Here is a 17,362-nt window from a genome sequence, read left to right as displayed (position 1 = left end):
AATTTTGTGAAAATGGATGCTCCCTGCAACCTCTCGAAGGCTGAAGACATCAACGGCAAAGGATAAGTATTCTTTACCGTGATGTTATTCAGCCCTCGGTAATCAATACAAGGTCGCAGAGACCCGTCCTTCTTCCCCACAAAAAAGAACCCCGCCCCCGCTGGAGAAGAGGAAGGGCGAATGAACTTGGTTGCTAGAGAATCAGAAATATATTTCTCCATAGCCTCCCTTTCTGGAATAGAAAGTGAATATAACTTGCCCTTAGGCGGAGACTTACCTGGCATTAAATCTATAGCACAGTCATAGGGACGATGCGGAGGGAGAGAAGCAGCACGAGACTTACTGAACACCTCCTTCAGGTCCAGGTACTCCGCGGGCACGTTAGACAAATCCCCTGCTTCCTCCTGAAACACAGAAACAGGCACAGACGAACAGGCAGACACGAGAAAAGACTTATGACATTCCTTGCTCCACTCCAGCACTGATCTATGGTGCCAGTCCACTCGGGGGTTGCGAAGGATGAGCCAGGGATGTCCGAGAACAACGGGTGCAAGAGGTGAATCTATGATGTAGAATCAAATAGTCTCAGAATGGTTGCCGGAGGTGGTGAGGGTAATGTCTTCAGTACAAAGGGAAATGGTGGGAAGTTCTTGTCCATTAAGTGCGTGAGCTGCAATTCTGTGAGTGAGGGGTCTGAGGGGAATTTGAAATTTTGGTGAAAAAGTGTGGTCCATAAAATTACCTTCATCCCCAGAGTCCAGAAGTGCATGGCAGTCGTGCTGTTGGACTGGACACCTTAGTCTTACCGGAAGGAGTGTGGAGGTAGATGTAATCGATGATGAGGTCTTCCTAGCGGAGATCCCACCCGATAGTAGCCTCAAGTTTACTATCGGGCTTGGCCTTTTACCGGGCAGTTGTATGCGTGATGTCCCGTTCCTCCACAATACAGGCAAAGGCCCTGGGATCTCCGCCTCTCCTTCTCCTCCCGGGAAAGCCGAGCTCGACCCACCTGCATGGGCTCGGGATCGTAGACGGGGCTGACCACGTCCCTGCTGCTGGATCGTGGAACGTCGGTCCCTCCGAAGGTACGGGTGGACGGGACTCGGCGCTCGACCCTAGACAGCCGAGCGTCCACCCGCAGAGCTAAGTCGACCAACCCGTTCAGAGTGGTGGGTAGATCCAGGGCGTAGATCTCCTTCTGGACGTGGTCAGCCAGCCCATGCAGGAACATATCCCACTGCACCTCCTCGTTCCAGCCGCACTCCGCCGCCAAGGTCCGAAACTCAATTGAATAGTCGGAGACCGATCTCTCTCCTTGCTACAGTTCCGCAAGTCTTCTGGCTGCCTCTCTTCCAGAGACAGCCCTGTCAAAGACCTTCTTCATCTCGGCGGCGAGGGTCTGCAACGAGGCGCAGCATGGGTTCTGATTCTCCCACACCGCCGTTCCCCAAAGCGCCGCCTTCCCAGTCAGCAAGGTGAGGACGAAAGCCACTTTTGCCTGTTCCGTGTCGAATGTGCGAGGCTGCAAAGCGAAATGCATCGAGCAGCGGGTCAGAAACGCTCTGCAAAAAGCTGGCTCACCGGAGTAATGCTCAGGAACCGGAAGACGAGGCTCTGACTGGGGGGGGTCTCTCTGGAAGTGTGGGAGGAACAGCCGGTGTGGGCGGCGCAGTGGGACACTGTAGGTGTTGGATCTGCTGGGTGAGCTCGGACACCTGCGTCACTAAAGCTTGTACTGCGCGACCCGTGTCGCCGATTTCTCTCTGCTGAGAATCCATTCTCCTGATGCTGTGATGAATAAATTCCTCTATGGATCTCGGAGACGCGATCGCTGCTTTCATTTCTCGGTCAGAACGTTCTGTCATGGTGTATTGAGGAACGACTGGAAGCAAATGCAATTAACAGTTTTAATGATGATAAGGATTCAGTACAAGCAGATGTGAACAGGTGCCGCAGGGACTTTGGAGGTCAGGATCCGTGATGAAGTGCTGAAGTGAGGTGACGGTGAGACGACAGATGAAACCAAGCTACGAAGACGAAGAACAGGAACACAAGGCAGGAACTGGACGCCGGAACACCAACACGGACGACATCAAACAACGATCTGACAAGGATTGGAGAACAGCGGTAAGTATAAGTAGACTGGTGAGATTGATTGCAGATGGCGAAGTGGATGAGGATCAGCTGAAGTGGATCAGGTGATGTCATACACTCACGCCCACTACACACGTGCATTCATACCACAACATAAACACGAGACGAGAAGGAACAGAGAATGTGTCAACCGTGACAGATAGAACATCATGAGAGCCGAATGAAGGTTTCAAATGGTCAATAATTTCTCTGAGAGACAGAAGAGAAACTGGGTCAAAGACACCCAATATGGTTGAAGAACAACACGACATTAGATGATTTTTTTTTCATCTTTAAAACGTGATTGTTTTTTTGCAGAGGACAGACAGCCTATCAGTAATCACTCTAGGGTCGCGTGTCGTGAAGTTCAGCGATTTCCCATCATTTTCTTTGAACACTAATCAACTGGCAAAATGGATGAAGACAGATCCTCAGCACATGCGCGCATCCATGTCTTTCTGTGTTGCTGTTTGTTAGAGCAGTATTGCTGTTGGGCAGTTATACAGCTATGGTTGTGTATCTGGGTTTTAAAGCAGGTTGGATTTTTACAGACCACTTGATTCAAACGTACATGAATGGATACACATAGATGTGTACTTTTATTGGGGTGGTAGCGTTAAATAAAGAAATGAAGATGATTATGGCTGTCTTTTTTTGTCATTTGGTTGTTTAATTTACGGGTTTTATAACATAAAAGCTCTTAATTCCACAGATACTACAAACTGGTAGGTGTATTCACTAGGTTACTTCAGAGGTATAAGGTACTGTAAGTATTACATACAACAATGCAACAATAATAAAACAATGCATTGACTTTTTCTTTTGTTACTTTAGTACTTTTAAAAACGAGTACTTCTGTACTTTTACTTAAACAAAAATCGGTCTTTAGAACTTTTACTTGTAACCGAGTAATATTTGACCAGTAGTATCTGAACTTTCACTGAAGTAAGGAAGTTGTGTACTTTGTCCAACTCTGCGTTTAGCTGATGTGTTTCTGCAGAATAACTTATTGTACAGTTGTAATATTCTTTGGAAAGAGGAAGGGAAAGTGCTGTTATTACACTAATGCCCTGTTTACTGTCATTGCAGGAGCTGTTGTGAATGTGTTTGGATTCTCTAGGAAGCAAGTAGCTGCAAAAGTTATGATGGTCTATCAGAAAACTGATGATTGTGAAGAAATCATGAAAATGGACATGGAATATGAACGAAAGACGACATTTAGCAAAGGTTTGCTATGATACTAAATTGTATTTGATACAGAAAGATGTCTCTGTGTTGTATGAGAAAGAGTTTTAGTTAGTTGTACAATACCTTCAACTTCTGGTGACACTTTATAATCACTTTCATTTATTTTTTACATTTTGATGCTTAAAGAAATCAAACTTCAGAAAGATTATAGCATTTGATTCATTATTCAAATTTGAATGTATATGAACTACTGATCTGAACGTTGTGGCTAATATTTGTTAATGACTACTGTAAACATTTTGAACAAAGATACGGATATCCTAATGGGACATGGTGATTTAAAAAATATGAGATGTGAGGGGAAAAAAATTGCGTTTGTTCACAAAACCTTTGCATTCTTTCGCAAAAAACTTTTGTGTTCCCCCGAGAAACTCAAAAGAACACAAGGTTTGCAAAGTTTCTCAGGGGAGCGCAAAACATTTGCAAGAAAACATAAAAGCATTGACATTATTTTTTTGTACAAAACTTAGATAGATGAGAATGGTTCCTCAAAGATTCTGACTCCTCAGGCTTAAAGGGGTGGTTGATTATGATTTCACTTTTTTTAACTTTAGTTAGTGTGTAATGTTGCTGTTTGAGCATAAACAACATCTGGAAAGTTACAACGCTCAAAATTCAAAGCAAAGGGAGATTTTTTCTTTTACAGAAATGGCTTTTTAAGGACTACAACAAACAACTAGAGACTACACGACTTTCCTCCCGAGTTAGTGACATCATTAACCATCAAATTTACATAAACCCTGCCCCTGGGAACGAGATCTATAGATTATATGGACAGAATATGGTAATCAATGACTAGAAGATAATTAACTCCACATCAGCTATAAATTCATCAACTAAATATTCAGAAATGCCCTGTTGCATTCAACATGGTTTCACTTCTTCTTGAGTCTCTCCATCTTTGTCCAACTCCAGTTTGAGCATAAAAGGCTAAAAGTTTTCGAAATTTTCAGTGTGTGTCTATGTGAGGGCTGCTAACACATGAGCTCATTTGCATTTAAAGGGACACACACAAAAACGGACACCCTCAAAAGTGACAATTTTAACATGTTACTAAAAATATCTGTGGGTTTTTTTGAGCTAAAACTTCACATACTAGGGACATCAGAGATTTATTTTACATCTTGTGAAAATGGCATTAAACCACCCCTTTAAGCCTTGTCTGTGAAAGCGGAGGATAATATATTATTTATTAAGGTAGTGATTAATTGTAAAACTACTAATTCAATTTTAAGCTTTGGAGTTCATCCTACAACAACATAATGGATGCAGACGTGAAGTGTTTAGTAAAATACCTGATATTTCCTGATCATATTGCACATCACATTCACATTTATGCATTTTATCCACATTGCATTCAAGATACACATTTTTGTCAATCAGTTTCCCTTGGAATTGAACCCATGATGTTAATTTTGCTATGGCTGCGCTACTGTTTGAGCTACATCAAGGCTGTATTGCTTTAAAGAAATTAAAGAAAGTAAATGTTTCTCATGGCGTGTTGTTTTCTGCAGGTCGTCCTTGTAACAGAAAAACTGGCATCTTTGTGCTTCTAGGAACAGTCTGCATGATTATTTTCCTCATCATGACTTCTGTCATCTGTGAGTGGTTAACATCATACTTTGAAAGTGTTGCGTTGTAAAATATTTTCATTTTAAAAAGCGAGTAATGCAAAAAAATTATACATAATAGTGGAATGCATGTTTACAGCCTTTACATTATGCTGATTACAAAAAAGTTTGTTTTTGTTCACAGTTTTTCATCAACAAAGAACATTCTCAGTGCTGGAGAGTTGGATGAATATTCATAGTTCCAATCAAACTTCATTCAAATCTCAAGAAAAGAATATTGAGACCTTGATGACCAATCTTGCCTCTTCATTGAGTTCAATAACATCCAAACAAGAGGAAAACCAACAAAAGCTGGGTGGGATTTCAATTTCTTATTATGTACTGTACATTTAAATACTCCGAAACCAACACGTGTCAGGATTATGTTGTGTTTTGATTTAGCTTCGTGTTAGTTTCATTCCTGTGTGTTCGTTTCATGTGATTCAGCTCAGTTTAGTCTTAAGGTCCTTGCACACTGATTTCAATGATAATAATACCTAGATGACACAGAGAATGATCACATAAACTACTCACACTAAAGACAAGAACCGACAATGAACTAAATGAGACATGGAGTATAAATACAAAGGGAAACTTAATGACAGACAGCTGAACGCAATCAGTAACCAAGGAGACGAACTGGGAGGTAATTGATCGTTCCCAAAGACCCGCCCCCTTTAGAGAGAGCAAGAGGGGGATTTGAAGAAAGACTGTAGACAGAGAGATGGCTGAGAGACATTAAAAAGAGAAAAACTGGAATATCACTGGAAAAAGAAGGGTTATGATCAGGCAAGAGCTTTAGGACCTGCGTTAATATTAGAGATGTTAGAGAGCAGGAAGGCTTGAAAATGGATGCCGAGGCTGCGTTGTTTCGGCTCCATCTGCAATAATGCTTCGCTTCAGCTATGATAAAGAGAAACCCACTCTTGCATTGCGTGCTGCTCGTGCACTTTGGGGGCAGAGCAATGAAGGGAAGGGTGTGTTTGTTTGGCTTGATTTCAAATATCAACAGTTTCTCAAAAATTGCTTACTGCACCTTTTTGCAAAGCTGAAATACTATAAAAGCAAAAAATATATTTACTCATGCATTAACTGTGTTAACACATGAGATGTTTAATGAACACAGTATGCTATGGAAGCTTGTTTACGCCACAGAATAAAACATTTTAAAGAAAAATGCATCTTTTTATCTCACAATTCTGACCTTATAACATGTAGTGAGATATAAACTCACAATTGCGAGAAATAAAGTCGCAATTATCTTTTAAAATGTTTTATTCTGTGGCGGAAACAAGCTTCCATAGTATGCCAAGTTATTGTCTAAGACAAAACTGATATGAGCAGATGTTGATTATGTATTTTTAAATTTTCTCATTCACTAAGCAATTATTGCTATGCACCCAGTGAACTTGCTGATCCAGTATATTGTATTTATGGCTTTTGTCTCATGTTTAAGAGTCACTGTCGAGCTCAATGAGTATCCTGAAGAGTTCAGTGTCAGATCTCACTTCATCTGTCGCATCGCTTTCTTCACAACTATCAGTCACCAGTGAGTACATCCTACATTACATGTGCAATACGGCACTCCATTACACTACAAACAGGGAGTGAATTATGCAGTGGGGTGTTTGAAACCCCCAAAGGATACCAAAACCAAAGTATTTAGCTGTAGTTTTAACAGGTTATGCTACTATTACATAAATCTACTATATTCAACATCTTTATGCAACATATAGCCTACTTCTTTTCCACAGTGCGGCAGCAGGATATGAAGAGTTTGACTGACAGCTTGAATTCTGCAGTATCAACGTTGACATCCAAACTGACTGATGCAGGTGTTGAACTCATTTAATAATCTTGCATATTTCTTATTATCTGTGTATTGAGGAAGAAAATTATTTTAACTGCAACCTTTTTTCTCCCAGTTAAAACGCAGGACCAGAAACAGACTGACACAGAACGATCGCTGGACAGTTTGAAGTCCTCCATACAGTCTGATCAACAGAACAAACAACGTGACTTCGGTGAGTCAGAAACATTAAAAAAATAAATATAAAAGATTGTATGACGTTATAGGCTTGCATAATATAGGCTAATTCAAGCCCGTCTCAATAAAAACATCACTGAAACGACATTGCTGATATATCATATTTATGGCTTTTTTCTCATGTTTAAGAGTCTCTGTCGAGTTCAATGAGTATTCTGAAGAGTTCATTGTCAGATCTCACTTCATCGGTCGCATCGCTTTCTTCTCAACAATCAGACACCAGTGAGTAGACCCTACATTACATGTGTGTAATAAACCTCATGAACAGCCCTACGGTGATCAAAAACTCTCAATAGCCAGTCAGTTGATTTAGAAAGGGTTTACACTTTATTTCAAATAGATAAGACTCTTGATCACGGATACCAGTAGAGAGACGAATGAGAGAACAGACACACAAAAAGACCCGCAAGGCACAAGTCCTCTACACACAGTAATTTTCACGCTTAACACGTCACACAGTGCTTTAAACTCAACGGGACACCCCAATCCATAGGCACACGGTGAACACAAGTATAGGGCGGAACTCTTCGGTCTCAATTCCCCGACCTCCCTCCCTGGCCCGCTATTCGTTACCAGGGGTGTTAAAAGTAGTCAAAAATTATACTCGAGTAAAAGTATATATACCTAAATAAAAAATGACTCCAGTAAAAGTAGAAAGTCCTCCATTCAAACATCACTTGAGTAAAAGTACAAAAGTATCCGATTCAAAACGTACTTAAGTACCGATAGTAAAAAGTAAATATTCAAACTGTAAATATAAATAATTAAACAGATCAATTGTTTTGGGAGTGATATGCAATGTTTTAATTGAACAAATTATTAGATACTGCAATTAAGAATTTGTTAGATTTGCAATCATAAGAGACAATGAAGCACCTTGCATCAATTCTAAACAATTTCATTAACTTTAGTGACAGCATATTATGCTTAATTTTTAAATTAAGAAAATCTCACCTAATTCTGTAAACATGGGCTACAGAGACCCATGTCAGCTGGTATTATTACATGTTAAAAATACATGTGATTTTTATTATAATAACAACTTTATAATATCTTAATGTTATAATTAAAAATATAATAAATATATAGTGCAAATTTAACAAAATACTAATTTATACTAATATTAAATATATTATAAAATACTAATTTTTCCAGCCAACTAACATGCTATGGTCATTAAATGTTTTGGGGTTTTTTTCCTGAGGTAAATGTAACGTTATATGACATACTGTTCTCCAGCTGTTTTATTGACCTCTTTCCGTGGTTGAAAAACACTGATTTATTGATATTATGTATAAGGTATATACATTTCGGTTAGTTGTACTGTATCTTTCAACATAGGCTACCTATTATTGTTCATTTGTGTTTATTTACAATTAACTAGTAGTAAAGAGATTAACGGCACCCCATATAGCAGGCGCTAGCTATCTGTCACGTCACATTTAAAAGCTCCAAAACGGTATTTATTGTTTAAATTTCGTAATTAAATTGACAGAATCTGAGAGCTGAGAATTTGTTTCATATCAAAAGTAACCTAATCTGTCTTGTCAATGTCCTCTTTGCTTCGCGATTTTTCTCTGCGTGAGAAAGTGGATGTGTGTCGTGAGAGTGTGTGGAAAGTGTCAATTGCGTGAGTCTCACACTGAATGAGTGAGAGTTGGCAGCCATGCAATAGACATGTTCCATAACTGTTAGAAATGGAAATGAAATGGTCCAAACGAAAAGTGCCCCAATTCTTGGTCTTTATTATGAACAGATAATACAATACACCAGCGCTGGTTGGAGTAGAAGCTCAACCCAATATCCTTTGTCTAGGGTTTATATAGTGAAAGTCTTAAACAAAAGAATACAAGTCTAACCAATAAAATCAAACATTACATCATAGATATCATATAGACGTTATATAACAGCTTCTTAATATGGGCAATATCCTGTTAGATTTCCACAGGATCCTTAGGATCCTAGGAGCTTTTCAAACACACAATGTATAGAAGTGGAACGAACATAGAGAGAGAAAAAGAGAGAGAAAGAGAAAGGAGGGGTGAGCAATCTTCTATTAATGAATACCAGATGTTTAACATACACACAAAAGGAAAGATGTACAGACGTGGCAGTTTTGCTGCCTAGTATAAAAATCATACATAGACTATTGTTTTGTATGCTGAAGGAGAAAGATATTTCTAACAATGGCCACTTTGATAAGATGATTATAATAGAATTATCGTATCACATACTTTTCAGCATACTCATTCTAGTACAATAATACATGAGATATTCTTCATCATCATCAGTACTTGACAGTTCTGTTCATCAAAGCATATTTGCGAAAATACAACAGTATTCATAGCATGATGAATCTTAATGGATTCAGTTATAATTATTGCTAATCTCAATCAGCAATCTCGTTCTTCGTCTACTTCTCTTCCTCGTTCTCGTTTCGATCACTGCTTCCGCATAGGCTTATGCGTTCCCGTGGGATGGAGCTGCTTTCACTCGGCTAGCATGGATCCACTGGGGCTGGAGATCAGTCAGAACACCTGTCCTCGTCACAGCGATAACAGTGGATGGTCCTAAGTAGTTCGGCTCACCGAGTTTCGTGGGCTTCAAACACCTTATGAGCACCTGCTGTCCTGGAACAAAAGGGTGAGTCGGCTTTTCTGAAGGAAGAGGGAGAGAGAGAGAGACATCACCATTTATGCCATTCAACGTTCTAACTAGGGAATCCACGTAATCTGCAATGATCACCTCCGTGTCACCTGTGGAGAGATTGCCAGCGCGACCTCTGACCCAAGGGGTCGGGAAAGGTCTACCCATCAGAATTTCAAATGGAGACATTTTTGTGGTTGCCGATGGAGACATTCTCATTTCCGTCAATACGGCAGGCAGCAAATCAACCCAGTTTCTGCCTGTATCTAGACACGCCTTATTCAGACGTTCTTTTATCGTCTTATTGGTCCGTTCCACATTCCCTGAGGATTGCGGAGAATAGGGAATATGGAAGTGCCAATTAATATTAAGTTCTTTGGCTAATAATTGTGTGACTTTTGAAGCAAACGGAGTTCCATTATCACTTGCTATTACGGTTGGAATACCGAAACGCGGTATAATTTCTTTTGCAAGAACCTTTACTACCGTCTGCGCGTTTTCTTTACCACACGGAAAAGCTTCTGGCCACTTCGAAAATCGATCAACAATCACGAGCAAATATTTGTTATTTCCACATGGAGGCATATGTGTAAAATCGATCTGTAAATATTGAAAAGGAAGCTCAGGATGCGGTAAAGCGTCATGGCGAGTTGCCTTGTGTCTGTTTGTTTGTGCACACACCAAGCAAGCATCCAATATCAACAAAGTATTCTTTCGAACATTTGCTATGCAGAATGATTGATTCAAATTTTGGATCACTTTTTCTTTTGACACGTGTGATACCCCGTGATAATGCCTGCACAGCATTACAACGGTGGATGCTGGTAGAGCGATTCTACCCTGCTTGTCTCTTAAAATACCAGCTTGATCTGGTTTTACTTCGTTCGCGGCCCAATGAATCAGGTCGGCTTGCGTAGGGTTAGCTTGTAGTACTTTAATGTCCAAATCATTGATTAGCGACGAATTCATCATAGGCACCTCGGTGCTCTGTTCATTTACATATGGACTAAGTATTACTTCTTTAGCAGCCCATTTCGCAACTTCATCTGCAAACCTGTTTCCCTTAGCCTCATCTGAGTCACCTGTTTTATGACCAGGTACTTTAATAACAGCAAGTTTCGATGGTTGCTGTGCTGCACTGATGAGCTCGGCCACGATGTTATGATGGGAAATTGGTTTTCCGTCGGAGGTTTTGAAATTTCTTTCTTCCCACAATTTAGCAAAATCATGGACAACGCCGTACGCATATTTGGAGTCAGTGTATATATTGATGCACTGACCTTTTGCCAATTTACAAGCTCTCGTTAGAGCAATTAATTCTGCTACTTGCGCTGATTTATATGGCAACGAATATGCCTCAATTACACGATCAGGTAATTCAACAATAGCATATCCACACAAGTATAAATTGTCATTTGGCTTGAAACAGGATCCGTCTATATACCAATTATCTCCCTCCTCCAGGACAGATGTAGACACATCTGGCCTGCAGGCAGTCGAAGTTTGGAGTCTGGTCAGGCAGTCGTGGTCATCACTCTCAAATTCACCATCCGTCAACAACCTGTGCAGATGTACAGTAGGGCCATGAATAACAGAAGTTACTTTCAATGTTAAATTATCAGTTGCTAATAATATAGCCTCATAGCCAGAACGGCGTTGAGCAGACATGTGTTGAGTAGAAATATTTCGCATAATTGTTCCCACTTGGTGTGATGTGTGAACTGTGAGTGGATGTGATAAAACAACCCTTTCAGCATCCTGTACCATGATCGCTGCAGCAGCCACTGCACGTAAACAGGCCGGGAGTCCCCGAGCCACTGGATCAAGAGTTTTAGACAAATAAGCTACTGGACGAAAGGTACCCCCATGCTCTTGGGCCAGGATTCCCGCGGCCGTGCCCCCACCTTCGTGCACGTACAGGTGAAAATCTTCGGTATAGGACGGAAGGCCGAGGGCAGGAGGCCTTAACAGGGAGGACTTTAAATGTCTGAACGCTTGGTCCATTTCACTTGTCCATGTAATGTCCTCTTTGTCATCCAGCGTAGCATCTCGCAGGATTTTGTCATACATGGAACAGTTCGGCACCCATGATCGACAGTAATTGACCAGTCCCAGAAAGCTTTGCATTTGCTTTCGTGTTGATGGGTGCTTGAACGAAGCGATAGCTTTGACTCTGTCCGCCGACAGGCGAACTTGGCCTTGTGACAGTTCATGGCCGAGGTAAGTGACTTTCCTCTGCACCCACTGAAGTTTCTCTTTAGATGCCTTGAAACCAGCCTCTGCTAAAACGTTGCAGACAATAGTAGTGGCAGCAGCACACAGGTCCGCAGAAGCACCAGTGACGAGAATGTCATCAGCGTATTGGAGCAGACAGGTGTCAGGAGGGAGTCTGACATCCTTCAGCGTTGCGTGCACTACAGCGGAGAAAACGGCCGGGGAGTCCTTAAATCCCTGGGGTAATCTAGTCCAGCTGTATTGGCAATTCTGAAAACAGAAAGCAAAAAGTGGCTGTGTTCGTTGGTCAACAGGAATGCTGAAAAAGGCGGAGCATAAATCAATAACAGAAAAAAATGTATGTTCCAAAGGAATAGAATTAATAATAGTCTGTACATCTGGCACAATGGGAGCAAGTGGTTTTATCAATTCATTAATTTTTCTCAAATCTTGCGTTAAGCGCCAAGAACCATTTGCTTTCCTGATTGGATTAATTGGTGTGTTGTAAGGTGAATGAGTGGGGACCAGAATGCCTTGAGCCAGAAACTGATCAATGAGAAGTCGAATTCCCTCCTCTTTTTCCTTTGAAAGCGGGTATTGTTTTTTGAAACACAGGCCTATTCGTTGTCAAATTGGCCACATAAGGTTGAATGTCGAGTAGGCCTACGTCATCCTTATGCGCCGCCCACAGTTTCGGGTTTACCCCAGCAACTTCCTGTCCGAGCTCAGTTGCAGACACATCCTCGAAGGGAGCACTTCCTGTGTCGGTCGTAAGAGAAAAGGCTGCTGGAAACATGAGTTGCAAAGAGTCAGAGTCAAATTCCAATTTAACACCCATCTTGTGCATTAAATCTCTTCCTAACAAGCAGAATGGAGAATCGGGAATTATTGCAAACTCATGCATTTTGAATAATGATGGTACATCATTAGAGGTAACTGGTAAAATTGGTGTCAAATTACAAACCACAGGAACATTGTCTATTCCTATAGAATTTAGTTTTTTTCCTGTAATTGGTCCCTCATACACAGTAGAAGACAGCGATGAGATGGAGGCGCCGCTGTCAATTAAAAAAACATATGGCTTGTGGTCAACATTCAATTCAATAAAGGGCAAAACATTTGACTTGTTTGCATAACTCATTGAAATCTGTGAAAAGTTATCAGAAAAATGCAGCACCTTTTCTTGGCACAGTCATTGCTTTTGCCATGCGTTTGGATAAACAGGTCTCTGTCTTTCAGAGGGAGGAATGAAGGGAGGGGGTTTTGGCATCGGGCCATCAGAGCGCCTGAACATCTGTTTATCATTATTTCGCTGAAATCTCTCAGCTCTTTTCTTACAAAAGCGTTGCGTGTGTCCGCGACACCCACAGAAAAAACACTTTATGTCCCTTCTGTCATTGGGTGGCGGGCGATTTTGGACAGCGGAACTAACTTGAAACATTGCGGGAACTTTTCCTCTGGAGTGGTCAAATGCCCCAGCAGACGAAAGTTCACGCAAGCGTCTTCCCAATTCATCAACAGAAATGTTACTAATGTTGGTGGTAGTGATTCGAATCATTTGTGCAGTCTCGTTGTGCATGTTATTCAAAAACGTGTTCACAAACAACAAACAATTATCCTCATCAATAGGAATCGCAGATTCGTGAATCCAAGCATTTCGAAATCGATTAAAAAATGCAAGTGGACTTTCTCCCACCTTTTGCTTTGTGTTCGCTGCGTGAGAAATGTCCTGTTTAGCAGAAGACAACTTCACTAAAAAGGCAGTCAGTTGTAATTATTAATTATTATTAAAAATAGTTTCAGTTTACCAGGACTGGCCCAAATCCAGTCGGGATTATAGTCCCCGTAATCAGCGATCCTAAATGCGCTTGTGGGGTCGGACAAATCAACAGGATCCGAATCTTTAAACACAATACTCCGGACGGGTGGTGAGTCGTTCACTGGGTCTAACAAATCAACCTCAGCAATTAATTCTTCCTCTGTAATGTCGGCAGGCAATGTTTTAGTCAAAATAAAACGATAGTCACGACCAGTAAGTTGGCTGTACGCTGTTAAGCGTTTAAGCATCGAAACAAATTGATGTGGCGACCGTGCTGGGTCTGGCAATTCCTTAGAAATTGCCATCACTTCAGAAATTTGCAACGGATGAACTTTGAATCCTTCTGAAGTTTCAACAAAAGGACACAAAGTCGCAGTCGTCAGATCGGGGTACAATCTATTTTTTGTTGGTTCAGAAAGAGTTGGAATACACTCATATTTTGGAGGTAGGGTTTTGTTCTCTGCAACAAACGGCGGAATAACTTTCTGTTCCACAGACTGTGAGAACCGCCCCCCCTCCAACAGAGAATTTCTGTCTGTCTCGGCCGGAGAAGAAAGGACGGCAGAAACTACACTCTCTCTCACAGCCAATTCAGTTTGTGGAATCATATTATTGCCTGTATTGTCAACTCTTTGTGGACCTTTGTTCCAATAACATTGCATGTCCTTCCAAATTTTATAAGACTGTTTCATGTAAGAATAGTCCCAATCAGGGTCGCCCCAATTTCCAAAAATCATGCCCTTTGCAGCGAGCATGTCATTTTCTTTGAATGAGCCGTCTCGCGGAAACGGATCTAATTGTGTTTTGCCAGTTGACCAGCCAGCTAAATTTGACAAATATGGCTCCGTAAAAAATGCTTGATTATTTCTAATCATAAAGTCTTTCGGAGATTCATCTTTTAACGGTGGACTAATTTTATTCCCCATTATCAACACAAAAATTTCTCCGTAATGCAACTTAAACAAATAAGAGTATGGCCAAATAGAAAACAAAGAAAAACATGCAGTTTAAAATTAATTGTGTTAGTAAATTGGCCAATAAAGAGAAAAAGAAATATATAAAAAAAAACGAAAAGAAGAAAAAAGAAAAATAAAAATAAAAAGAGAAAAAATTAAAAATTAAAGTATGTATTATCTATCCATAACCAAGACCAAAGGTAAATCGAAATATAATTTGCAAGAGAAAAAGCGAATATCTCTTGTCAAATCTATATTTCCAAACGGAGGAAAGTGATCAGTTTTCCTTCCGGTCTTCCCGCGTTCGATCACAAACACGAGGATATAACGTCCCGTATTTTTTATACGACGGACAAACGTCCCGCATTTATTTATGCGACGGACAAACGTCCCGCATATACGACGGACAAATCGTCCCGCATATACGACGGACAAACAAACAAATTTCACCAAATATGGTGAAAATCACGGCACTATAGGTAAAATTTTCTCAGCAGACAGGAAGAATCAACCTTTTCTTTTGTAAAAAAAAATGTAATTCTTACCTGTCTGGAGAAATCCCGGACGAGCCCCCAAATTGTTAGAAATGGAAATGAAATGGTCCAAACGAAAAGTGCCCCAATTCTTGGTCTTTATTATGAACAGATAATACAATACACCAGCGCTGGTTGGAGTAGAAGCTCAACCCAATATCCTTTGTCTAGGGTTTATATAGTGAAAGTCTTAAACAAAAGAATACAAGTCTAACCAATAAAATCAAACATTACATCATAGATATCATATAGACGTTATATAACAGCTTCTTAATATGGGCAATATCCTGTTAGATTTCCACAGGATCCTTAGGATCCTAGGAGCTTTTCAAACACACAATGTATAGAAGTGGAACGAACATAGAGAGAGAAAAAGAGAGAGAAAGAGAAAGGAGGGGTGAGCAATCTTCTATTAATGAATACCAGATGTTTAACATACACACAAAAGGAAAGATGTACAGACGTGGCAGTTTTGCTGCCTAGTATAAAAATCATACATAGACTATTGTTTTGTATGCTGAAGGAGAAAGATATTTCTAACAATAACATTAGCTGTATCAAATAGAAGATGTGCAAGACTCAAGGTTAGCGGAAATCTCGGGATCATTGCTGGGCAAAGCTGCACCTTCACCTGTTTCTGCGGTCATCTTCCACAATGGCGAACTGACTGCTATGTGAGCTTATGCTGGCAAAGAGCTTGCGCATTCTTTTTTTCAAAATAATACCAAGTTTTTCATTGGTTTGGAAAGCCAGTGTAATAAATACTTGGAGCAGGCATGGGGAAATGTAACGGAGTAAAAAGTAAACTTTGTCTTTAATATTGTAGTGGAGTAAGAGTAAAAGTAGATGCAAATGAAACATACTCAAGTAAAGTACAGATCCCCGAAAAAAATACTTAAGTAAAGTAACGAAGTATTTCTACTTCGTTACTTACCACCACTGTTCGTTACACACTCACAACAGTTCATTCATACAGGAATAAATTAAAAGCACTTCCCTCCCTCAGGGTGAAGAAGACCCATCCATATAGGGTAGTTAGTGCAGGCAACCTCAGTATTCACAGCCGCCACCAAACTGCACGCCGGGCGGGGTTTACAGCTCAAGTTCCTTCGGGTCCGTTTGATGTTCGCATCATAGCAGGCTACTTTGCTGAGTCACAGTGGAATGTGGGTGACAGTCAAGTAATCTTCCGAGGTAATTGGTGACACTCTAATAATTTCCCCCCCTCTAACTATCTTCTCTCGCCCCCAAGGCAGCTACCTAACTATCTTCATCTCCGGAGGACCTATTGTCCCCGAGAGACAGCCAAGACGCTCTCCACAGGTCACCACCCCAGAGAGTCTCTCGCTTGCCCCACACCTCTCTTTTAAAGTCCCCTTTGTGTCCGTCCACAGGTGAATGCCATCACACCAGTCACGTGATCGCCCAATGACGACACACTACATGTGCAATACGGCACTCTAGTACAAAGAGGGAGTGAATTATGGAGGGGGGTGTTTCAAACCCCCAAAGGACACCAAAACTAAAGTATTTAGAAGTCATTCAACAGGTCATGCTACTATTTAGGCCGATAAATGGTCTTTTTTTATGTTATCATTATCAATCCGATAAGAAAATTAGGTTGATATATCAAAGCCGAAAGATAATAGAGATAATCTAGATAAGATAATCTTTATCTTTAGTGTGCCAAGCTCAAACAGCAATGCACATTTATAACTATAATTGGGATTGTAATTTACATGCAATTATAATGAGAACTCAATTGTAATAAAACGTTGTGAATTATCTGGGTTTAGTTGCCATTTCAGTAGGTTTTTGTGGCAATAGCGCGTCCAGAACGGGTTACACATTCTGACCAGCACAGTCAAGTTCACTTGTGCATTCACGTCATTTTGTGCAGATATTCGTCGTTGTTACAATCCGTTTCAGGTCTAGAAGCAGGAAAGGAAGGTAACAAAAGTTGCGGGGAGAGAGAAATCCCTTCTCCAGGTCCCAGGAAAAGCACAAGTTACAAGGACACCAGTTTGTAAAGTAAAAAGATTTCACAAGGTTTATTTTTACATAATCAGTGGGATATAAAGATAGGACTTCGGGAGGGGAAACAGCCAAAATAACAAACAAAAGAAATTCTTACTAAAGGTTTTTAGAAATAACTT

At 40.6% G+C, this 17,362-nt stretch overlaps 1 protein-coding gene across 1 annotated transcript in view; it reads left to right on the top strand.

Moving 5' to 3' along the window:
• Window positions 1-2,016: 2,016 nt before the first annotated feature.
• Window positions 2,017-17,362, top strand: part of LOC143731258 (uncharacterized) — a 32,722-nt gene continuing 17,376 nt past the window's right edge. Inside the window, exons 1-8 of the mRNA XM_077221990.1 lie at window positions 2,017-2,198; window positions 2,611-2,669; window positions 3,151-3,360; window positions 4,896-4,982; window positions 5,137-5,307; window positions 6,448-6,540; window positions 6,746-6,826; window positions 6,917-7,015. Coding sequence (XP_077078105.1) covers window positions 2,017-2,198; window positions 2,611-2,669; window positions 3,151-3,360; window positions 4,896-4,982; window positions 5,137-5,307; window positions 6,448-6,540; window positions 6,746-6,826; window positions 6,917-7,015 — 982 coding nt within the window. The remainder of the gene's footprint in view (window positions 2,199-2,610; window positions 2,670-3,150; window positions 3,361-4,895; window positions 4,983-5,136; window positions 5,308-6,447; window positions 6,541-6,745; window positions 6,827-6,916; window positions 7,016-17,362) is intronic.

This window comes from Siphateles boraxobius, unplaced genomic scaffold (assembly GCF_051911475.1).
Source record: "Siphateles boraxobius isolate OS27281-9 unplaced genomic scaffold, OSU_SipBor_1 120, whole genome shotgun sequence".
In the NCBI taxonomy this organism is placed as follows: Eukaryota; Metazoa; Chordata; class Actinopteri; order Cypriniformes; family Leuciscidae; genus Siphateles; species Siphateles boraxobius.
Note: the sequence above shows the minus strand (reverse complement) of the source record. Positions and strands in the feature narration are given on the sequence as shown.